Here is a 24,753-nt window from a genome sequence, read left to right as displayed (position 1 = left end):
TCAAAGAGCTTGACATTACTGCTGAAAAACCTAAGTCTAAAGCTGAAACGCTCTTTGAGGCTGAGATGGATGATGGAAACCTCTCTGGGAGTCCAAGTGACTACTACACCACTGAGGAGCTGCAAAGCATGGAAGATCCTACTATGGCCAATCTAGCAGGGATGTTCAGTAACATCAGGTTTAGAAGAAGTCAAGGCTTTAGGGGTTCTGGAAGCAGCAACTGTGGTCAGAGGTCAAGTTCATCTTCTGGATCAGGTTATAAGATAGGGATGGTTGATAGAAGCAAGTTCGGATGCTATAACTGTGATGGGCACTTTGCCACTGAGTGCAGAAAGTCTCAGCAAGGAAAGGATAAAGCCAAAGCTTATCAGAAGAAGGACTCAGGTAGCTCAAGAAAGTATCCAGTGAAATCTTACATAGCTGAGGGGAAGAGCTGGGATGACACTGATGATGAAGAAGAGCAATATGGAAATCTTGCATTGATGGCAGAATCTTCATCTCAGGTAACATTTCCAACTATTCGTGCTTTACCTCCAGATAACTTGTGTGAGAATGAACACTGTGTCGCCTTCAGGCAGACTGTCCTAGTGTATGGAAATGTTGTTTCTCATCACTATCTTAAGGCACGATGTAATACAAAGGAATGCATTGAACAACATGATTCCGTAAAAGAAGTATATAGAAACGTTAGTACTACACTAAGATGTACTCTACTTGATGTCGAAGACCTTAAAGTAGAACTAAAGAAAGTTAAAGATGAAAATGATAAGTTACCTCATGTTAGAAAATGGAAAGTTTGAGACATACTTTATATATGTTCTTGGTATGATTTCCGGAAGTTAACCTTGGAGGTTGTTCCTTGAAATGAGGAATTAAACTTTCATATTTGGATCTAAGACATTTCTTATTGGAATCCATGAATATATTGAGACAAAGTTGCTTGTTTGAAATGGGTTATGAGGATTTTTTCCCATATTGATATTGAAAAAGAAAGATATTTGATTTATATAGAATCTTGTGTTAGTGTTGTTTACAACTACTAGCATAAGTGGAATGCTTGTGTGGCCTAGTGCTAGTGGGAACTCTTATAATTTTCTTTTCTATTCTAAGTTTAATTATTTATATTGATTATTTAATTAATAATATTAATTATATTAAGTAAGGATTATTTTAATCATACTCTGAATATATTTTGTAATATTAATATTAATTAATCAGGATATAATATAAATAATAAGGAAAACCTATTTTATTTACTTTTTCTGTTTTGTTACTTGAGATACCACATCGAGTAAAATAAAAGAAGAGCAACTTGAGATACCTATATATTGAGAGGTATACTTGAGATAAATAACACAAGTCTCGGTGCCTACCTCGCAAACATATATGAGTTGCATATGCTTTTTTATAGGCAAACTGAGGTGCGAGTCGTCGTTGATCATTGCGGTTTTGTGGCCAGATTGACCTGTTGTTGTTTTATCCTGGAAGCGATATTGATGCATTCCATCACAGCTTAAGTGGGGGCAATAATCTCTTCAAGAACAGTCAAGTCCTCTTGAAGCGTTTGGCGACTCAGCTGTTGTATTCTTCTTCTTATCAAAATTTGGAAAGCGATAATAGATAAGTTTACTTTACTTTCTTTGTCAATTACGGTCTTTATAGTTTGTTGTTGTCTTCCTGTTTTGTTTCGTTAGTTGTTTCGTTAGTTGGTTATTTGGTTATTTGTCTTGTTCTGTTATTATATATATATATATAACTACTCATTATTGCTGTATAGTTAGAATTATATCCAACAGAACCGTCCGCTCGGAACCGGTTCGTACTGAAACCCGGAATTATTCGGCTCAAACCGGGCTAATTCAAGCTCGCACAACTCGTAAATATAATCGAACTGGTTACGAATCATATATCATAAAAATCGGGACTGGGACTGGGACCGGCCCGCACTAACCCGCCCACACAGAACCCACGCAAGCTGCACACGCCTGCCAACCCGTACAGGCCCGCGGGTTTGCATAGACATTAGCATATAAAGAGCATGAACCAGCATGTAGATGTGACTTTGCAACTAGTTTTGAAGTGAAGGAATATGGATGTTTTTAACAGAAATAGTTCAGGCAGTCAAGGTTGTTGAATTGAAGTGATGTAAATAGAAGGTGATATTGAGATTAGCGGTTATGATTATAAAAACAATAACAAATTTTAGAGTTATAAGATGCAGACAGTGGTTGGGAAAATATTATAATAACACAAATAAATAATAATAATACATTTCTTTTGCTTTGCTGACTGCTACAACTTAATCAACAACCCGCACACACAGCCCGGTTAACCGTCCCAACTCGCACAGCTCGTAAGTCGCGGTTAATCGTGTACCGGTTACGAGTCTAATTTTGACGGTTCAAACCCGGCCCGAGCCCGGTTCGTTATTAAGCAGGTCGGTCCAGTGTCGATATCCCGAGTGCTCAACCGTGTGCAGCCCGGCCTGGCACACACGGACCGCACAACTGGCCAGGTCTCCCTTGCCAAATGACAAGTAACAAAAAAATACACAAAACATCTGCTTTCTAATTTCCCTTCAGTTTTGCCAAGATTATAATAATTAAAAGACATACAAATACTCATATTTGCCTTGTAGTTCCCTTCATATGCCCTTAAATCTATTTGAATTGTCCCTCTAAACTTGTATGTTATTTAAATCTTTAATCCCACAATTGACAACTGTCCAAGTAAATGTTGAACGATGGGACAAACAAGCTAGCAAACAATTCCAATTACTAAAACAACGAATCTATATATAAAACGAGACCAAACAATTCCATGAACCTTTGACAAAAAACTATTTGTAAATCTCAGGCTTCAACACCCCAATGAAAGGCAAGTTTCTGTATCGCTCAGCGAAATCAAGTCCATAGCCCACCACGAAATGATCTGGACACTGCCAAAAGAAGAGAAGATGGTGTTACTTTGTGTCCTGTTATCCAGAAATAATAACATAAATGAAGAATGACAACTTTTGGCGGGGATACGGTTTCCAACAAAGAGATGTATGTCTAGTTGCAGGCATTGATAGGTGCCGCAACTTTACAATAGAGGCAACAAAATGCAAAACTATCACTCAACCGAACAATATATGACCAGTTAAATGACTCAAATCTCAAATTGTATCAAGGTAAATCAATGATTTTCCCAGATTAGGATAGTTTTCCAAATTCCAATGCAAAAAAACGATTACATAACTCCGTAATGCACTTATTACATATATGATTCTACCAAAACTTTTTCAGGCACATATTCCAACATACAATATGAAAGAAAAGCAGATAAAACCTACACTATCGGATGTAGCACTCAGTAAGTGAAAAGTTTAGTTTAAGCATATTACGCAAATCGTCAAAATATCTCATAGAATGATGTAGCAGGAAGTAATTAAAACATACGCAATAATCATCAATGGTTTTCACCCAAGTTCTAATATTTTGAACCTGCAAGACAACTATTCAAGTATATTTTCCCATTCCCCTGCAAGTATGGTTACATTTTCAGTGCATACATTCTTTTTTTATTAAAGGTATAGAGTTAACTAGTAATATTCATATTTCTTATGATGCTCATCTCTTTAGAGGGACTGTTTATTGTCATTTACCATTTTGTGAAAGTCAATTACCTACAAAATGACTTTTAAAAGAACAATCAGGGCCTTGGTGCCACAATATCCGACGGTAAGAACAAATAATACAGAACATCTGGAAACAATAGATTCATCAAATAGCGCAACAACGTAGGAATGACAAGTGAAGTAAACTTCAAGACAAGATTACCTCAAAGCCACAATAGTACTTCCCATTCCCCACGAGCTCAAAGTTAACCTTCCGTCTAGACGGCTTATCAAGAAGAGTACACACAGATACCGAAGACGCCCCCTTATTTTTCAAATGCGGAATGAGGCAACACAATGTGTTTCCAGTATCCACAATATCCTCAACCTGTACATCAACAAACTATCTCAACAACTAGAAAACGCAAAACATTCATTTACTCACTAAATGAAAATGCGCGCAAGTAACAATCACCAAACACACCCAAGAACCGACAAAACATATCTAATTCATCACCAGCAAAAACACAAACAGTTGGTGTGCAAAATTTAAAAAAAAAACAACAAAAGAAGGATTGTTATACCACAATGACATGCTTCCCTAGAATGTCGAGCTTCAAATCAAGTGAAAAAATAGGAGCGCCATTGGAAAGAGTAGAAGAAGCGTAAGAATTGGCTCGAATGAAATCGATAGAAACAGGAAGATTGATATTTCTAGCGAGGTCGGCAAGGAAAATGAAAGCGCCGTTGGCTACGCCGAGGAGAACAGGAGAAGATGGAGATGAGTTAAAATCAGCGGTGATTTGAGAAGCGAGTTGAGTGACTCGTTGAGCTAAAGCTTGTTCTGTCCATAGAATTGTATGTATATCTTTGTCCATGTATAATGTGTTGTAAATGGCGCCGAGGACGATGCAATGTCTTAGCAAAGGATTGGTCGGGTCGGATGCACAGATGTTCAACATTAACAAAGTGCAAACCCCGAATCCACGCTTTTTTGACATTTTTGGCACACTTGAATTGATAGTTTATTTTTATGGCATATCTACTCAAAATTTTTTGGAAATGACACAGAATCGGACTTGGCAATACTGGTATATGACACGTGAACACGGTACGAAACGACACGAATAATTAGTATTTGGGTTCAAAAATTTGGTACACGAACACGAAAGTACACGAACACAAAAGAACACGAAAAAATACGAATATAATTAGTGTCGGGTTTGGATTTTCGATATAGGTACACGACACGGAACGAAAGTATACAAAATAAATAAATAGTTAAATTTTTAAAAGTATATAATATACATATATATACTAAATACCAAATGTGAATTTTGAATTTTACTAATTCTAAATAGCATATATATAATTGTAAATATTAAAAATATATTATTGTTTCATTGACACCATTTAATTAACTATTATATTTTTTAACAATTAATTTTTTTCGTATACAATTCGTGTACTTTAGTGTACTAAAGCGGGTAAACACGAATATATTAGTTTCGAGTTAGTGTCACTAAATTGCTACACGTAAATCTGGGTCAGATTCGGGTTTTAGGTTTCGTACACGAAAGTACACGGAACGTTTGTATAAGACACGAAACGTTAACAGGTCTACACAGAAGTCCAGTGCTTTTGGGGTTCGGCCACAGAGACCCAGAAGTAGTGATGTTCTGGGGTGTATATATATATATAGTTTTTTCTTTTCCTCCCCGTTTGTGACTTGTGTGTATTAGTTTGCAAGTAAAAAATCGTCTGAAGGTCATGTTTTGAGCTATAATATTATATTTTAAAAAAATTATTTTGATTTAATTTTTATTTTGTTGGTTGGTGATGTAAACCTATTTTTAGTGTATTTTTTATTTTAATGAAAAAGTTATATATATATATGACTTTTAAAGCTTCAAAAAGGGTACCATGTGAGTCGAGTGCGCATTTATTACGTGAGGGCATATTTTGGAACACTCATATTTAATTCCCAAAATATTATTCTGGTGTAATTCTTTTTTTGTTGACTAGTGATGTAAACTTATTTGTAGTATGTATTTTTTATATTATTTTAAATTCTTTTTTGTATGGTTTTAGTTCCTTGGAAAAAGGTATCATGGGGGAATATATTTTTTCTTGACGAGACCTCATAATAATGAATTTTAGAAGTGTAGTGGTACATAATTTATAAAAATATTCTTTGTTTGATGTAGACGTACATTTAGTGTGTTGTGAGCATAAAAAATAAAAGTAATTTCAAAAAATAGAGAACATAACAATTTGTACCGTCTGAAAATGGTACTACAAGTGTTAGTCCCAAAGTATCGTAGAAGGGGGGTTGAATACGATACCTACAATCTTTCTCGATTCGTTTACAAGTTCTTCGTTAATAGTACGAAATCAAATAAGACACAAAACAATTCGAGGAATATATTGTTTTATTAATATAATCCCTGAGGTTGCTACAATCTAATCAATAAATTGATTAGCTACAATAAATTCAGCAGCATAACAATATGTTTACAAGCTTAATAAATGAGGGGCTTTAATGGACCTCTCGTAAACTAAATTGTGTTGCTGAAGAAGATGACTGATAATGAATTCAATTCATTCAGCTGTTGTTGTAGACTTTCAAATTCATTGGACAGGTGGCATTCTTGTGTCCACACAATCCTTTTAATTTACTGCAAGTAAATCAATGAATTTCATAACTCTTCTATGGCGACTTGAGCAACCTTTGATGGCGACCAGTGCCTCTGTAATGCTCTAAGGCGACTGCTGATGTTCTATGGTGACCAGGTGAACTCTATGGCGACCAGGTGAACTCTATGGAGACCAGGTGAACAGTATGGCGACCAGGTGAACACTTGAAGTTCTATGGCGACCAGCCAAGGCCCTATGGCGACCAGGTAGCCACTGTATCTTCTTCTATGGTGACTAGACTCTATGGCGACCAGTTCTGTGGCTATCATAGATTGTCCTTGTATACACTTCTATGGCTTTCAAGAAAAGTGAGTTGTAGATATCGAATGGATCTCAGATGTTGGTCAGATATAGTGATATTTTGCATCCTGCCATCCGCAATTACTTTGATCACAAATGGATACATAAAGGCTTGAGGGGATACATCCATCATCATTCTTCAAAGTTTGTCTCTGAAATTTTCATTATCATTTGATTTCAGCCTGGGGATTTTTGAGGCTAAGACAAACAGTTCAACAATGTTCAACTTCTTCAGCACACTGGTAGACACCTTCATCTGTAGACCATCTCTGTGATTGATAATGATCTTCCATCCATTCTTCAGAATGTTCATAGTAGATCCAATAATTATTTTGCTGAAATGATCATAGAACTCATGGATATTTTCATACTCCTTTCTGTAATGTTCCACAGTTCTCAACAGATTAGAGTTATCAGGGTCTGAATAGTGATATATTTCTGGTTTATCCATTTTCTTCTTTATTTCTTCCAATTTGCTACCTTTCCTATTAGCTCGAAGATATGCTTCTCTCGCTTCTCTGTTCACCCTTCTTTGAATGGCTCTCTGAATTCTTGCTCTTGATATTTCCATTTCCTCTTGAATCTCTGTATAAGAGTGATTGATTTTCTCTGGCAATCCATAGAATAAACAGTCATCTGAGAAAGCATTTTCATCTTCAAACTCTTCATCCTCAGTAATGATCTTTCTCTCTTTCGTAGCCACTTCTTCAAATCTTGGCTCACACCCCATTGGAACATCACTTTCATCTATTTCACCTTCCTCCATTTCCTCTTCAGAGAATAAGGGTCTTGGAGCATATATCTGAGATAACAGATTTTTCTGAGTTGTAATTATTTGGCTCAGATGTCCTGATTGCCCCCCTGAGATGTTGCACTTTTCTTAGTGAATCTTTCTTTGAGGAGCACCCTTTCATCAATTCTCTCTTCTTGCTCTTCCCTTATCTCATCTCCAAATTCAACATAGGTAACTCTAGTATTCTAAAAGCATCTTGAAGTAGATCAACAGCAATGGCTACTTTTTCTTGCTCTTCTACCCTATTCTCCCCCTCAGTTGGGTTATCCTTCAGAGCTGGTGTTGATTGAGCATGTAAGGTCGAGACAGGGATCTCAAGAGAAACAGGAAGTTGCTTACTCACTGAGGTCATTGGCCCAGCACTGGCACGAGCTGCTTCAAAAGAGACCGGGATTGGCGCTTGCTTTTAACTGAGAGCTTTGGCTCAGTATTGGAAATTTCATTTCCTTTTCCTGTGTGAGATAGAGATCGCTCAAAGAATTCCCGTAAACTTGTGAATGCTGCTTGCTGATGTTCAAGTTGATCGGAAAGACTAGCGATTTGATGATCCCTAAGAGATAATTATTCCTGGAAATGTTGGTCTTTAAGAGCCAGTTGTTCTTTAAGATAACTGTCTTTGAAAGCCAGCTGCTCTTCAAGATAGGATTTGGTGACATAGTTTGATAGATCTATTGGTGTATTTTGGATAGTGGGTGTCTCACAGGCTTCTCGTATTGTTTCACTCATCACTCTAGCACTCGGTTTGGGGTGATGTGTTTCACTCGTTCTCACATGTGCACTCCGCTCAGAGCTCCGAGTTCCAAATGTACCTGCAGAAGATACTGGAGCCATCCTTAAGGAGGTCAGCATTGGTGCAATGAGAGTTCACAATCTCCAATCCTTTTTTGAGACAAGTTGCATGTCATCATTAGATGACTCATCAAGATGACTCATCCTTAAGGAGGAGCACTGGGGCCGTCATATTTGGCATCTGATCCCCAGCTTCCCCTTGTATCTTTGAAGATACATACACCTTAGGCACACTAGTTAAATCTAGTTCATTGGTAATGGGTTGCCGATCCGCGCCTATGTCGGATCCACTATCCGCGGATGCATCCAGGGTTATCAATCATGGGGAGGTAAGTGTTGTGCTAGATCTGGAAGCGATTACAACACTCTCTCCTAACACCTGTGAAGGCAGTTGATCCATTGAAGGACCTCGAACAGGATATTCTAACCGTAAAATGGTTGAATGCCCTGTTTTCGTCAATACTTCCTCACCAAATAGAACTCTTCTAATCGACTTATTTAATGTTTCAAGAGCTTGGATAGTGGATAGTGTGTTTGACTCATTACAGGAGGCCGTGGCCGATGGGCGAATTTCAATAAATCTACATTGTTGAGAAGATAGATCTAGTAACTGTTTAGTTTCCTTTTTAGCCAGAGATTCTTTTGAGAAGATACCTGGAGGTTTACAGTTGTCTCAAGGGATTTATTTATTTGCTTCAATGGAGATAGAGATGTGGGTTCTCTTAAAGTACCTTCCTTATTTGCTGCATCTAGTGCAGTTTCTCCCTCTATATGCATAGGGTCCTTATACTTCAGGATTTGGGCTAAGAGAGTTGAAGGTGTTTGATTAGGCTCTAGAGGGTGGTTATGAATTTGCGGTATGCCAAATTCACTCCCTCTTCTATCTACTTGTTCAATAAGTAGCTGTGTGTGATGAGGGTCAAGATGTAATTGATCTATACTAATGAAATCAGAGCATGCTTCATAAGTATTACGCATAGCAGATGTACCCATACCTGAGAAAGCTGGTCTGTAGACAGATGTATTAGAGTGAGTAGACTCAGCAGCTTGAGGAGGTTATCTAGCAGCTTCAGGTTGAGGTTGTTGAGAATTATCAGTTTTACCTTCTTGTTGTGGTTCAACTTCATCCTCTGCTTGATCACCATGTTCAGGCTCAGGTTGATCTGCTTCTTCATTCATATTCTCTTCAGGTGCATGAACAATGTTTTCCGGTGGTGCATTATCAGCTTGAGGTTCACCTTCATCGTCTTCATCTTCATATTGAGCATTGATAGTAGCAAAGACATCTATCATGTGGTCTGTTAGGAAAGCAACGTTTGCATTTGAATAGTTTCCTTTCCTGTGAAATTTAATCACTATCAACGGGGATAAGATAGGAGAATCTTTCAAGATGTCACTGTAAGTTGATGCTTTTTATGCTTCTGACAGTTTTCCATTGAGCACAATCTGAAGAAACCTTGTGTATAAGATAAAGTGTTAATGCTGAGATTGGTTCTCCAAAATGTGCTTCATGAATAAACATCCAAAATTGATGCAAAGATTATTTGCGACAGCAACACCAACAACTTGATTGAAATGAGTCAGTCCATGGAATCCACCAGTCTTGGGAGCCAAGTAGTGAGATAATATATTAAAAAACAGATTCCATTCCTTTGGAAGATGACTCTTGTTGAAGTGTTTAGGAAAATCGTCATTCCCTGTCAATATGCTTCTTATTCCTTTGAAGAAACTGAGTAATTCACAACCTTGTAGAATTGCATCAAAATTATCACGAGGTAGCTGAAGATGTTCAATAAAATCATCTTCTGTGATTCTGATGGTATCATTACCAATAACAAAAGAAAAATCCAATTGTTCACCATTAGAGGAGTTTGTTGTTGTCCTATGCACATGCCTGAGAAGCTCAACATTCAATTTCACATTAGTAGATAATGCAAAGCGCACAATGGAGTGTTCATTTAGAAAATGGATCCATGTCTCAAAATGTGCCATTTTAACTGGATCACGTTCAATAATTGAAACAAAATTTATTTTTAGAATCTGAATATTATTCGCCATTTAAATAAAAATGAGAATAAAATTTGGATTTAAAACAAATAAATGTGTGCCCTTCGAATTATAAAATAGGGCAAATTGACCAAATTTTAACTCACTTTTTTTTAAAAGAATTAACAAAATGAGGCCTTAAGAAATTAAAGTAAAATCAATCCAATTAACACTTTTAGCCAAACAAAGCCTTAAATCAAAAGCTAGGGTAATTCGATCTCCACAAATATCCGGTGGAATTTGTTGATGTTGGTATCAAATTAATCCTTGTGATATGGGCTTCTAAATCTTTAAAAAATACAAATTTTGTTAAGGATTTGATCAATATGAAATTTTCTTCTTCATCTGCGACTTGAACTGTGTGTATATAATCTGAGAAATAGTGACTTATATGTATATATATGTTCATAGTGTAAGAAATCACAAGAGTGTAAGTGTTGTGTGGCGAGTAGGGGCTCTAGTGTGCTCTTGTGGCGACCAAGAGGGACTTAGAATACTCTGAGACTCTCTATAGCGACCACAGGAGAGGTACTTATAAATTTTCTAAGTCAAAACTCTTTGTGGCGACCATAGGAGAGTAACTTAGAATATTCTAAGTCTAGAACCTCTGTGTGGCGACCAACACACTATGTGCTGCTGTTATTTTATTTTTAACATCTTTTAAATATTGATTCATTAAAAAGACTAAAAAAATAAAATAAATCACAATTATATTTCACTATTTATACAATTATTATCATTACATTGATAATACTATATTTGTGTGAAAATAATTATGCTACAATTTTTAATATTAATTTCAATGAACCCCTTTAAATATTAATTATTTAAAGTCCACTGAAATTAAATTTTATGGCTTTATCAATATGAATGTGCTAGAACATATATATATATATATATATATTATTGGATGCAAGTGATAAGTGGCATTTTAAACCACTTAGAACGTCTTATAATGGTTTGAATTGATGTCTTGAAATCAGGTGTTTTGTGTATTTGATGCGTTTTCGAGTGTTTCTGCATTTCAGGGTATAGCTTGCGTAAATAGGAAGAATTCATCATAATAAGCCTAAGGAAGTGCTTGGGATCAGTCTCGGGGAGTTGTGCGAAGAAATCAGCAAAAACAGAAGAAAAAATGGGATTTTTCCAGAAGGATCGCAGGCGCCCGCCTGGAGCTTGCAGACAACCGCCTGGAGAGCAGGCACCCGCGTAGGATTGGAGGCGGCCGCCTGGGATCGGATTTCCAGATTCTGATTTTTATTAATTCGTATTCTATTGGACTTCTGAGATTTCTGTTTCTTGTGGACTTCTATATAAGTAATCTTGGGAGACGTTTCACAATATCAAGTAACAAGTATCAATCAAGTAAGGAGCAAGGAGAGAAAATTAAGAAGACCGTTTTAGCACACCGCAACGAAGAAGAGGAAGCATACGTTATCTTGTGATTCTTTTATTCGTTGTAACAGTGGATGCTAGTTTTCTTTACTTTGAACCTTAATACTCTTGTGACGTACTTTGGTTTTAATAAGTATTTTATTAGTTTATATTGTTGTGTTATTATCATGTTTTCATATGAACCCATGGTGACGATGAGTTCTATCATGGGCTAATCGTGATCATGGAGTCGTAGCGGATTTACTATGGATTTCTTTAGTTAATTATTTAATACCTTGGTATGTGATGATTGTATGATATCTAGTATAGGTTGTGTTTATTCGTGTTATGTGTGTCGCGAACATATAAGATAGCCTGTTAATCTCTTGTGAATCGACAATGAATCATGAGATTTAGAACTTGCCATGCTAGCATAGGTTTATGTATTGTATGCATGTATTGCGCTTAAATCGTTATGTTGTCAAATTCTGTAGACATATAGGGTCTCAACATAATTGATGCCTATTCAACTTCTATCTTAATTGTGGATACTTGGTAGAAAGGTACTTGTACAATAAAAGTTGGCTTTTTTCAATTTTGTGTTGTTCGATTAATATCATCACCGTTACATGCTAAGGGTAATAACAATAACCATGATGTGTTTAATATTGTTAATTCAAGTGTTATTTAAGTGTTTTATTCTCGTAGTTAATTGTTGTTAATAATTAGTTAATCAACCTTAAGTGTTATGGTCTTGACATTGAGAAGTAATCATACATTGGTGAGTGAGTGTCAATTAAATATAATTAGTCTGAGTCTCTGTGGGAACGAACTAGAAATCATTCTATATTACTTGCGAACGTATATACTTGCGTGAATATTAGCACGTGATTTGTGCCTAACAAGTTTTTGGCGCCGCTGCCAGGGACTCGATGTTAATTTATTTAGTTTATGTACTTGCCATCAGTGGTCATTAGGACTCATTGATTAATACTTGTTACTTATTATTTCCGGTTGTGTTTCAGGTACTCTAGCGAGCGTTTATGCAAACATGTTCTCACACTCGCAAGAGGACTCTAGATACGGCTAAGGAGATCGACTCAGTTCTTGATATTCCGGAGAAGATAGATTTTGAAGATTCGGATAAAGAAAGTGAACAGAAAGAACCGGTAATCATGGGTGATCGTATAGTTCCAGCAGATCCAGCTCTTATGGACTTTTCTCGGCCTAAAATTGATGACATTCAGTTAAGCATCATTCATCCGGCTATTCAGGCTAACACTTTTGAAATCAAGCCGGGCACTATTCAGAGACTTTTCTCGGCCTAAAATTGATGACATTTAGTCAAGCATCATTCATCCGGCTATTCATGCTAATACTTTTGAAATCAAGCCGGGCACTATTCAGATGGTACAGAATTCTGTTTCTTTCAGAGGTGCTGAGACTGAAGATCCCAACATGCATATCAGGAATTTTGTCGAGATCTGTAGTACTTTCAAATATAATGGTGTAACTGATGAGGCTATCAAGCAGAGGCTTTTCCCATTCTCTCTGAGGGATAAAGCTAAGAACTGGTTATATTCTTTACCAGCTGGGTCCATCACTACTAGGGAAGATCTTGCGCAAAAGTTTTTGGTGAAGTTCTATCCAATGGCCAAGACTGCAGCTATGAGGAGTGCTCTTACTGAGTTTGCGCAGCAACCAACAGAATCTATGTGCGAAGCTTGAGAGCGCTATAAGGAGATGTTAAGAAAGTGTCCACATCATGGTATGCCTGACTGGATGTTGATCACTGGGTTCTACAATGGTTTGGGGGCTCAATCTCGGCCCATGCTCGATGCAGCAGCTAGAAGCGCCTTGTGGGCCAAAAGCTATACTGAAGCCTATAATTTTATTGAAACTATTGTTGCAAACGAGCATCAAAACCCAACTCAAATGATGATGCCTGGGAAAGTAGCAGGTATTCTGGAAGTTTATGCAGCTACAGCTATCACAGCGCAACTCCAAGCGCTGTCTATGAAGGTCGATTCTTTAGCCAACTATGGAGTCAATCAGATAGCTTTGGTCTGTGAGCTTTGTGCAGGCTCTCATGCTACGGATCAGTGTTCTCTTGTTAATGAATCTGTTCAGTCTGTGAACAATTATCAGCGACCGCAGCAGCCTGTGCCAGCTACTTATCATCTTAATAACAGAAATCATCCCAATTTCAGCTGGAGCAATACTCAGAATGCTGTTCAGTAACCATTTCAGCAAGCTGTAAGTAAGCAGTTTAATCCACCTGGATTCCCGCAACCTCAGCAATATGCTCAAAGGCAATCATATCCTCAACAAGGAGGTGCTGATTCAACTTCTAGTGCTGATTTCGAGGAGCTAAAGCTATTATGCAAAAGTCAGGTTATTTCAATTAAGACCCTGGAAAATCAAATCGGTCAAATAGCCAATGTCATGTTCAATCGTCAACCTGGCACACTTCCCAGCGATACTGAAGTGCTAGGAAGGAAGGAAGCAAAAGAGCAAGTAAAAGCTATTACCTTAAGGTCTGGAAGAGTTGCTAATGCTGAAAAAGCAAAAGATGGAGAAGCTGAAGTTGTAGATGAAGAAGAAAAGCAAAATGAGAAAGAGGCAGAACCAAGGAAGACTACTGTTGAACACACTCTGCCTGAGGGTAATATAAGGGAGAAACAGCTCTATCCTCCACCACCCTTCCCTAAGAGATTGCAAAAACAAAAGCTGGATAAGCAATTTGGTAAGTTTCTGGAGGTGTTCAAGAAACTTCACATCAACATACTTTCGCTGAGGCTCTCGAGCAAATGCCTAGTTATACGAAATTCATGAAGGGTATTCTTTCAAGAAAGGTGAAACTGGGTGATCTTGACACCGTTGCTCTAACGGAAGAGGACAATGATGTGCTGCAACAAAAATTACCTCCAAAGCTTAAGGATCCAGGTAGCTTCACCATTCCTTGCACTATTGGCAAGTTGTCATTCGATAAGTGCCTCTACGATTTGGGAGCAAGCATCAATCTGATGCCGTTGTCTATCTTCAAAAAGCTGAATTTTCCCGATCCAAAGCCCACCTACATGTCTCTACAATTGGCTGATCGTTCTATTACATACCCACGAGGCATCATGGAGGACGTGTTAGTAAAGGTGGATAAGCTCATCGTTCCTGCCGACTTTGTCATTCTTGATTTCGAGGAAGATAAGAAGATTGCCATAATCTTGGGAAGACCTTTCTTGGCTACAGGTCGTACCTTGATAGATGTGCAAAAAGGTGAACTTACTATGAGGGTGCAAGAACAGGATGTGACAGTCAATGCGATGAAATTCCCTACAGAAGATAAGGAGTGCTTCAAGGTGGACTTGATTGATTATGCGGTAACTTCAGAACTTGATCATGTGCTAAGGTCTGATGCCTTAGAAAATGCCTTAGTGGGGGAATTTGACAGTGAAGATGAGGAAGGCAATGCACAACTACAATATTTAAATGCTTCTCCTTGGAAGCGAAAGCTAGACATGCCATTTGAATCTCCTGGTAATACTGATCTCAAGAATGCTGAGGGAAAGCTCAAATCATCTATTGAGGAAGCACCTACTTTGGAGCTTAAACCATTGCCTGAACACTTGAGGTATGCTTTTTTAGGTGATGCATCTACTTTGCCTATTATTATTGCATCTAACCTTTCAAGTACTGACGAGGACAAGCTCTTGAGGATCTTGAGAGAATTCAAATCGGCCATCGGATGGACTATAGCAGATATAAAAGGGATCAGCCCTTCGTATTACATGCATAAAATTCTGCTGGAGGAAGGTAGCGAAGACTTAATCCTATCATGAAAGAAGTGGTGAAGAAAGAAATTCTAAAGTGGCTGGATACAGGAATCATATATCCTATTTCCGACAGTTCTTGGGTGAGCCCCGTGCAATGTGTACCTAAGAAAGGAGGTATTACTGTGGTAGCAAATGAGAAGAACGAGCTCATCCCCACTCGAACAGTCACAGGATGAAGGGTATGCATGGACTACAGAAAGTTGAATAAAGCCACAAGGAAGGATCACTTCCCTCTTCCATTTATTAATCAGATGCTTGACAGGTTGGCTGGTCATGAGTATTATTATCTTCTGGATGGCTATTCAGGTTATAATCAGATTTGCATTGCACCCGAAGATCAAGTAAATACTACTTTCACTTGTCCATTTGGAACGTTTACTTTTCGCAGAGTTTCTTTCGGCTTATGTGGTGTACCTACCACTTTTCAGAGATGCATGATGGTTATATTCTATGATATGATTGGAAATAATGTCGAAGTGTTCATGGACGACTTCTCCATCTTTGGACATTCGTTTGATGAATGTTTGAATAATCTTCGTTTGGTGCTCAAAAGGTGTGTGGAAACTAACTTGGTGCTCAATTGGGAAAAATGTCACTTCATGGTACAACAGGGCATCATTCTTGGGCATAAAGTCTCTAGCAAAGGCCTTGAGGTGGATTAAGCCAATGTGGGAGTCATTGAAAATCTTCCGCCACCTATTTCTGTGAAAGGAATCCGTAGTTTTCTTGGTCATGCGGGGATTTTATCGGCGTTTCATCAAGGACTTCTCTAAAATATCTAAGTTGTTGTGCAACTTGCTCGAGAAAGATGTGCCTTTTAAATTTGATGATGAATGCTTGGCAGCCTTCGAGACTCTCAAGAAGAGTTTGATAATTGCACCAGTTATTATGGCACCGATTAGACAGAGCCTTTTGAGATGATGTGCGATGCAAGTGATTATGCAGTGGGAGCAGTTCTTAGGCAGCGCAAGAATAATATCTTTCATATGGTCTACTATGCTAGTAAGATCCTTAATGGAGCTCAAATGAACTACACCACTACTGAGAAGGAGCTTTTAGCTATAGTTTTTGGTTTTGAAAAGTTTCGATCTTATCTACTTGGGACAAAGGTGACAGTATTCACTGATCACGCCGCCATTCGCTATCTGGTCTCAAAGAAGGATTCAAAACCTAGAGGAATTTGAGTTAGAGATCAAGGATCGAAAAGGTACTGAAAATCAAGTAGCTGACCATCTCTCTAGACTGAAGAATCCTGATTCTACTTCACTTGATAAGACATTGATCAACGAATCTTTTCAGGATGAGCAGTTATTCGTAGTTCAGGAGGAAGAGCCATGGTTCGCAGATATTGTGAACTATCTTGTCAGCAATATAATGCCTCCTAATATGAATGCAGCTCAAAAGAAGAAGTTTCCACATGAGGTGAAGTGGTATATGTGGGATGAACCATATTTGTTTAGACAAGGAATTGACCAGATCATCAGGAGATGTATCCCATTCTGTGAGACGGAGGGGATATTACGAGACTGTCATTCCACAGTTTATGGTGGACATTATGGTGGTGAAAAGACAGCAGCTCGTATTCTTTAAGCAGGTTTTTTCTGGCCTACGTTGTTGAAGGATGCACATCAGTTCATTTGAAGGTGTGATTGTTGCCAAAGAGTTGGAAATCTTACTAGAAAGGATGAGATGCCTTTAAATGTGATGCTTGAAGTTAAGGTCTTCGATGTTTGGGGAATCGATTTCATGAGACCATTTATCTCATCCTGCAATAATCAGTACATCTTGCTGGCAGTCGATTATATCTCGAAATGGGTAGAAGTCAAGGATTTATCGACGAATGATGCAAAGGTAGTGTTGACTTTTCTTCATAAGCAGATATTCATAAGATTTGGAATGCCACGAGTTATCATAAGTGATGAGGGGTCGCATTTCTGCAATCGTAAGTTCACTTCTATGATGCAGCGCTACAATGTGAATCATCGTATTGCTACTGCCTATCATCCGCAAACTAATGGTCAAGCTGAAGTGTCTAATAGAGAGATCAAGCGCATTCTAGAGAAAGTTGTTTGTCCGTCAAGGAAAGATTGGTCTTTGAAACTCGATGAAGCCGTTTGGGCTTATAGAACAGCATACAAGACTCCACTTGGGATGTCCCCGTTTCAACTTATCTATGGTAAGGGATGTCATTTACCTGCGGAGCTTGAGCATAAGGCTTATTGGGCACTGAAGAAGTTAAACCTTGATCTGGATTCAGCAGGGAAGAAGCAAATGCTTCAGTTAAATGAACTTGATAAATTTCGACTTCAAGCGTACGAAAATAACAAAATGTACAAGGAAAAAGTAAAAAGGTGGCACGACAGGAAGCTATCTCCTAAGTCGTTCATGGCGGGGTAACAAGTTCTTTTATTCAACTCTCGTCTCTGACTTTTTCCTGGAAAGTTGAAATCAAGGTGGTCTAGACCATTTATCGTCAAAACTGTGTTTCTACATGGAGCGGTGGAGATTTTTGAGAACGATCCAGGCCAAGCATTCAAGGTTAATGGTCAGAGATTGAAGCACTATTATGAGGACATGGCTAACCGGGAAGTGGTTAGTGCTGTTTTATTGTCAACTTTATCGAACTACTCTGCGTCAAGCTAATGACATAAAAAAAGAGCTTCTTGGGAAGCAACCCAAGTTATGAGACCATAGAAACCCTTAGAATTTAGTACTCTATCCCAAAACCCAAAAAAATCACAAAATTTGAAGGTAGAAATTTTTTTTCCAGGAACCCCGCAGGCGTCCGCCTGCTAGTTCCAGGCGGCCGCTTGCTGGCAGGCGCCCGCCTGCTGGTTCCAGGCGACCGCCTGGAGGCCGACTGTTTTAATTTTTTTTCCAGCCTTATAAAAAACCAAACAAAATAGAAAAAAAAATACAAAACACAATTCCACAGCATCAACCCCATTACCCACGATTTCCATCTCCTAATCACCCACAAACCCCACTCATATTCTGAAGGAGAGGGGATTTTTTCCATCGGGGAGGGATGGTGAGTTATTGCCGATGATTGCAGAGAAAGGGTGGATTACTTTTTGTGAGTCGCCGGAGGCAGTCCCGATGAGTGTGGTTCGCGAGTTTTATGCGAATGCCAAGGCAGACAAGAATGGGTATACGGTTGTTCGGGGGCTTATGATTGATTATCAGCCCGAGGTGATTCGTCGTGTTATTGGGCAGCACCAAAGGAAGCCCATGAGGAGAATTGGAACGAGAAGACCCCCGAGGATTTTGACTCGGATTTGATTATTGCTACTCTCTGTCAGCCGGGCACGGTGTGGAAGTTTAAGACGAGATCTAATGAGTATCGTTCTTTTCCGGTTGTTGCGATGAATAGGTGTGCCCGTGCATGGAATGCCTTTATTTGTGCTAATATTCTGCCTTCTTCGCATGCACATGAGGTTACAGTTGAGAGAGACAGATTATTGTGGGGGATTCTGAATGAGGAGTATTATGTGGAGCTTGGTGAGTTCATCTACCAAGGGATTTTGAAGTTTTTAAGGGGGAGGACGCATTACAACATCCTGTATGCCTCTGTTGTCACGAAGCTGCGCAAGGCAGTTGAAGTCCACTGGCCTTCTTATGAGCAGCTGCAGATGTCGGCCGCTCCTGTTGATTCATCGATGCTGAATGCGATGCAGGAGTGGACAGGTAGTGAGCCCGAGGAGCATGGTTTGGGATATCGTCTCCCAGCGGGACGTCCAGCAGCTGGTGCTACTATGGTTAGGCCCAGTCAGGCTCATGGCGAGGCAGGTTCTTCTAGAGCCCGGGGAGGTGATGGTTCAGGGATGGCTGATGTCCAGTACAGGAGGCATTCCAGGAGGATGGATGCGATGTATGAGTCGTAGAGTAGGTTTGCACAGAGCTCACTATGACGCCCTCCAAACCCGGGTCAGAAGTTTGGGGCTCACAACGAACACCATAATATTTAAACTTGTATATAAAGTATTATATGCATAGACCCTTCTGTACACAACCACGGATCGCAACAGGTTAAAGTATGAAAACAAGCCATAATCTTAACTTTTATTACATCATATCAAATCCCAACTAATTCAACTTACAATGGCTAAGGATATTGTACTTACAATCTTACACAACTCATCTATAATATAAAACCCCTGCTAGCTCAATCCAATTTAAACGGAAATCCTAGCTCGCACACTTGACATGGAATCCTCGTTACCAACAATTTCTTTTCCAATTGTTGAAAATATAAATTTTTTGCAAGAGTGAGCTTACTAGCTCAGCAAGTAATAATAGCAGCAATTGAGGTTAAACAATTACCAATTGAGATGATTCAGAAGAATCAGTTTCTGAATAAGTAATGATTAGAATTGGATATTCACTTTTCATTTAAAAAAACAAGGTTAGGCTGCTGATTAGTCACGCACTAACCCCGAGCAAGGCCCCCGGCTTTGCTCTATATACTGGATCCAAGGCACGCATTGGCCTATTATGACCACGAATCTGGTCTGACCACGAATCTGGTCCATATTTATAATATCATCCAATTCTAAAACCATTCAATATGATAACCAATGTGAATCAATAAGCTTAATCATAGATAACATTTATCTTGAAGTATAAGGTAATTCATAACACTATAAAGGCAGAACAGGGAATTCAAAAAGATTGGCTTTCAATCAAGGAAAGATGCAGAAAGTAGAAGACCAAGGATTCAAGGGTTCCAAGAGTTGGTCTTCTGTTAAACAAGGAATAAGGCTTGGTATGTTAAGAAACTCAATATCAGAATCAATATGTGGTAGATGTGTATCTGTGGAGTAGTATCGTATGTGTATGGCTCGTATCTGGGAATTCAAAAATCAATGGTTTATGAAGAATAAGGCTTAGGGCTCAAGATCAATAAGAATCAGGGTCCAAGGTTAAATAGTTTAAAGTGCTTGCAGTATAAAACATGAGTTATTTTGAATAATAGCGACATATTATGAAACAGTTTAGAAAAAATTTGCAATATATCTTGAAAAAGGTTCAGAAGTACTTGCCTTATCACCGAAGATTTCCACTTTACTTGTACTCATCTAATAGTTTTACTCATCAACCATTTTCCTTCTCTTTCTATGCCTTTCTTCTATTTATCAATCACTTGCCTTCTCTTTCGACGTTTCGATTCTACTTATGGATCACTGGTTTCCTTTTCTAATGCCTTGCTGACTCTGCTAGGCATCACAAGTATCTATCAATTATTCATACTCGTGCTATTTTAATCGTCACATAGACGTCACAAGCTTTTATCTACCCTTCCTTTTACCCAAATCCGACGTACGGATTGAAAATTATGAATAAAATAGTCAAACCATAACCACATAGGCATATAACGCATCAATTAGTGAACACGTAGCACATAACACGTAAGGTATTCGATTAAAATAATTTTTTAAAGAAGATTCGGGGTTAAAATGATTTTCCAGGTATTTATTACGAATATTTGAACATTTTTCAGAATTAAAATTGGACACCGAATAATTTTATAATTAAATAATAGGGTTCGAATACCCGAATCTGACTTTAAAATTATTTTATAATAATTATCGAGCCTTGAAAATAATTTTAAATAATATTTTAAAGCTCGAAACAATTTTTCAGGATTTTTAAATCAATTTTAAGTAATTAAATCTAATTATTAAATCAATTAAAATTAATTAATAATTAATTAGATTAATTAATCAATTAATTATAAATAAAACGATTAATTAAAATAATTAAAAGCTAACTAAAATTAATTAATAAAATAATTTCGATTTACTTTTAAATAAATAAATAATTAAAACAATTTTTTTCTAGATTTAAAATAATTAAACAACCATTTTTGGATTTTTAAAATAATAAAAATATCATTTTCGAAAATAAATAAAACCGTAATATGGTTTTTGTATGTTTTTTAGAGTGTAATATTAAAAATGAAATTCCTGTAAAGGACAGGGGTGCAAACTGTAATTTTCCCCCTTCCCCTACCCTCCTCGTCGACGCCGGCCAGAACTACATGGTCGCCGCCATGGAGCTTTTCTGGCGGCCTAAAAGCCTCCCAGAACATCGCCAAATTAATGGGAATCAACGGTGTTGCATCTAGGAACTTATTCGCATATACCATATCGTTAATAAATCTCAAGGATAGACGGAAAACTCGACTGAAAAAAACGTCGCCGCTAGGCTCGTTTTTCCAGCGAACGCTTTCCGGCCACCGTTCGTTAATCATATATGCCTCATTCAATTCGTCTTTAGACGATCTACAGGATAGTATAATTAATTTACAACTATAACCCCTAACGAACAAACGCCCAATTGGTAATTAAGAACATTCAAACTTATAAACCCTAATTCCCAAATTCGAAGATCAAACTCAATTGTCTACATGTTACTGAACTCCAAATTCATCATATAATATACCAAAATGACCAGGAGAAAATTATCTACATGATTATGCCATTAAATCACACAAACAACATCAAGAACAAAAATTCATATTTTAATTATCAAATAATTCGAATTAAAATAAATAAATAACAAAATCACCTTGATTTCTGGGCAAAATCAAATAGTTGATTCAGAAAGAAGATTTCGAGAGCTTCGTTTTGATATATCGCACGCTTGAATCGGAGTTCGGTAACGCCTTCGTTCGTGCGTTTGATTCTCAAGAACGTATCGTTTTTAGGGTTTTTCTCTATAATTACTATATTTTTACTGGTTGTAAATGAATAAACGAATAAAATGAAATAAGAAATATGCTATTTATATTTACGGAATATTGGTTCATTCTGGATTATTTTGGATCATTAAATTAGTTATTTAGCCGCTAAGTAACCACAAAAACGATCCGATTTGATACTCGTATTGGATAATTATCCGAACCGGGCTTTTTATAAAATACTTTATACGAAAATAATGTAATAATATCCCGTCTTTCGAGAATTTGGGTTTCGTTGATTCACCGAAATTATTCTCGTATCGAAAATCTTGCGCTGGGCCGCGCACGGGTCAAACCGTCATCCGGATCGAAAAAGTCAAAATACGGAAAATGTCCGGAATTACCAGATTAGGTTAGGAAGGAGTTTTTAGAAGAGTTTCGGATTGTAAAAATGTAAAAACGGTTGAAGTCGGATGATTCCCGGCTTTATAAAATAATTTTGTAATTATTCAGAAAATAATTAATAATTCATAAATCATTATAAAATCATATAACACTCCAAAAATTACCAGAAAAATACCTTAATTATCTATATTTCATTCTGGACATATTAAAATTAATATACTCACATTTTATTATATACAAACATCCAAATATTATTATCAATCATCAGATAATTCTCCAAAAATTCATATAATATTCACATAATAATCATATATTGATACAAATAACTACACGATATTTCCCGGATGTTACACTCACCCTAGCACTTGGGACTGCTTTCAGAGGCCTTGGAGCTGACATCCAGTGGCCCGTTCTTGGTGAGGACTCTGCTTATCCGCCTCCTGATACTCCACCCTCTGAGGGTGATGATGATGATGATTTCTCTGAGTAGGTATACCCCGTGTTCCTTTCTATTACCTTCACTTGGGACATTGAAGATTTTAAGTTTGGGGGTGATAGTTAAGGAACATATTTGTGTGTGTGTCATGTAGTTGCATATTCATGTTAGTTTAGTTCGTATAGTTGCATATTTTTTGCTGTATAGTTTTTTTATTATTTTATAGCTTTATTTATCATGTCATTTAGCTCATGCATATACATTGATCCCTTTTGTTTTGCTTTACTAATTGATATGTGACATGGATGCGAGTGTAGTGATAGCGGTAGAGTGATGTTGGATCTTGTTAGGTTGACATGCATGCTAGAAACACTTGTAATTTTAATAAGTCTTAAAGTATGCTTAAGGACTAAATTGTTGTCATGGTTTGATGGTTTTTGAGGTTAATCTATTGCTTATGCTTAGAATGTATGATAGACTCTTAATGATAAAAGGCATGAAAAGATAAAATTATAGTAAAAATTGGAATTCATTGCTAGTTGTGGCTAGGCGTCAAATGGCTAGTAGCCAGCTCGTATTGTGTGCGAGTAGTCTAGGGTTGACCAAGATGGAGCGAAACACACTTGCTCAGAAATAGAATAAAAAAAGAGAAAAAAAGAGAAAAAAAGAAAAAAAAGAAAAAAAATATGGTTTAATGCATAATTGATCACGAGTGAGCTCTTTGGTATTCGAGTTATTAAGTTCTTAGGGGACTTTGTGCCTAGTGACCTAAGGCTTTTATAGTTTGGGATCCGTTAACCTAACGCTCGCTAAATGGATGCCATTGCATAAGTCTTTTATGGACCTCACTCATTGCACGATCAAATAAGCATTTTTTATTGTGATTGAATAAAAGCATGATTCCGTAATAAGCACTAACGATCTTGAAGTGTTATAAGTCATTTTGTGTCTAGAATTTATTCTTCGTATAATCATGTGATTGACTTGAGGATAATTGAGTTATGATAATTGATCTAGTTTCGAAGTATATTTGTTAAGCATTCGCACACACCACGTTTCTAGTTGTATGTTAGCTTGCGTGACTTGATTGATCTTTAGTCGCCTAATTGCATTTGTTGAGATGTTATGTGTTGGTTGGTTTAGTCATTGCTATGGGGATCGCTGCATTTCATGTAGTTTGCATTCATGCATGTTTTTAGTTTGTTTTTGATTCTGTGACGCTTAAGGACAAACATCGATATAAGTTTGGGGGTGTGATAAGTGGTATTTTATACCACTTAGAAAGTCTTATAATGACTTGAATTGATGTCTTGAAATCAGGTATTTTGTGTATTTGATGCGTTTTCAAGTGTTTCTGCATTTCAGGGTATAGCTTGCGTAAATAGGAAGAATTCATCTTAATAAGCCTAAGGAAGTGCTTGGGATCAGTCTCGGAGAGTTGTGCGAAGAAATTAGCAAAAACAGAAGAAAAAATGGGATTTTTCCAGAAGGATCGCAGGCGACCGCCTAGAGAGCAGGCGCTCGCGTGGGATTGGAGGCGGCCACCTGGGGTCGGATTTCCAGATTCTGATTTTTATTAATTCGTATTCCATTGGACTTCTGAGACTACTGTTTCTTGTGGACTTCTATATAAGTAATCTTGGGAGACGTTTCACAATATCAAGTAACAAGTATCAGTCAAGTAAGGAGCAAGGAGAGAAGATAAAGAAGACCGTTTTAGCACACCGCAACGAAGAAGAAGAAGCTACGTTATCTTGTGATTCTTTTATTCGTTGTAATAGTGGATGCTAGTTTTCTTTACTT

General features: G+C 37.6%; 1 protein-coding gene across 1 annotated transcript; it reads right to left on the bottom strand.

The window, feature by feature from the left end:
- Window positions 1-2,561: 2,561 nt before the first annotated feature.
- On the bottom strand, window positions 2,562-4,634 carry LOC141720432 (uncharacterized). Its single transcript, XM_074522842.1, has 3 exons — window positions 4,183-4,634; window positions 3,822-3,986; window positions 2,562-2,938 (listed from the first exon to the last, which is right to left on the bottom strand). Exons 1-3 carry the CDS (start codon window positions 4,597-4,599, stop codon window positions 2,840-2,842), a joined length of 681 nt encoding a protein of 226 aa, XP_074378943.1. The 5' UTR covers window positions 4,600-4,634; the 3' UTR covers window positions 2,562-2,839.
- Between the last annotated feature and the right edge of the window lie 20,119 nt (window positions 4,635-24,753).

This window comes from Apium graveolens, chromosome 4 (assembly GCF_009905375.1).
Source record: "Apium graveolens cultivar Ventura chromosome 4, ASM990537v1, whole genome shotgun sequence".
Taxonomy (NCBI): domain Eukaryota; kingdom Viridiplantae; phylum Streptophyta; class Magnoliopsida; order Apiales; family Apiaceae; genus Apium; species Apium graveolens.
The sequence above is the reverse complement of the archived record's forward strand: the minus strand, read 5'-3'. Positions and strand labels throughout refer to the sequence as shown.

Excerpts from the sequence above, each read along its gene's own strand:
- LOC141720432 (XM_074522842.1), bottom strand. The coding sequence starts at position 4,599 with ATGTCAAAAAAGCGTGGATTCGGGGTTTGCACTTTGTTAATGTTGAAC. Across the intron at positions 3,987-4,182 it reads TAGGGAAGCATGTCATTGTG|GTTGAGGATATTGTGGATAC; the intron begins GTATAACAATCC and ends GTTGATGTACAG. Across the intron at positions 2,939-3,821 it reads AGTACTATTGTGGCTTTGAG|TGTCCAGATCATTTCGTGGT; the intron begins GTAATCTTGTCT and ends TTCTTTTGGCAG.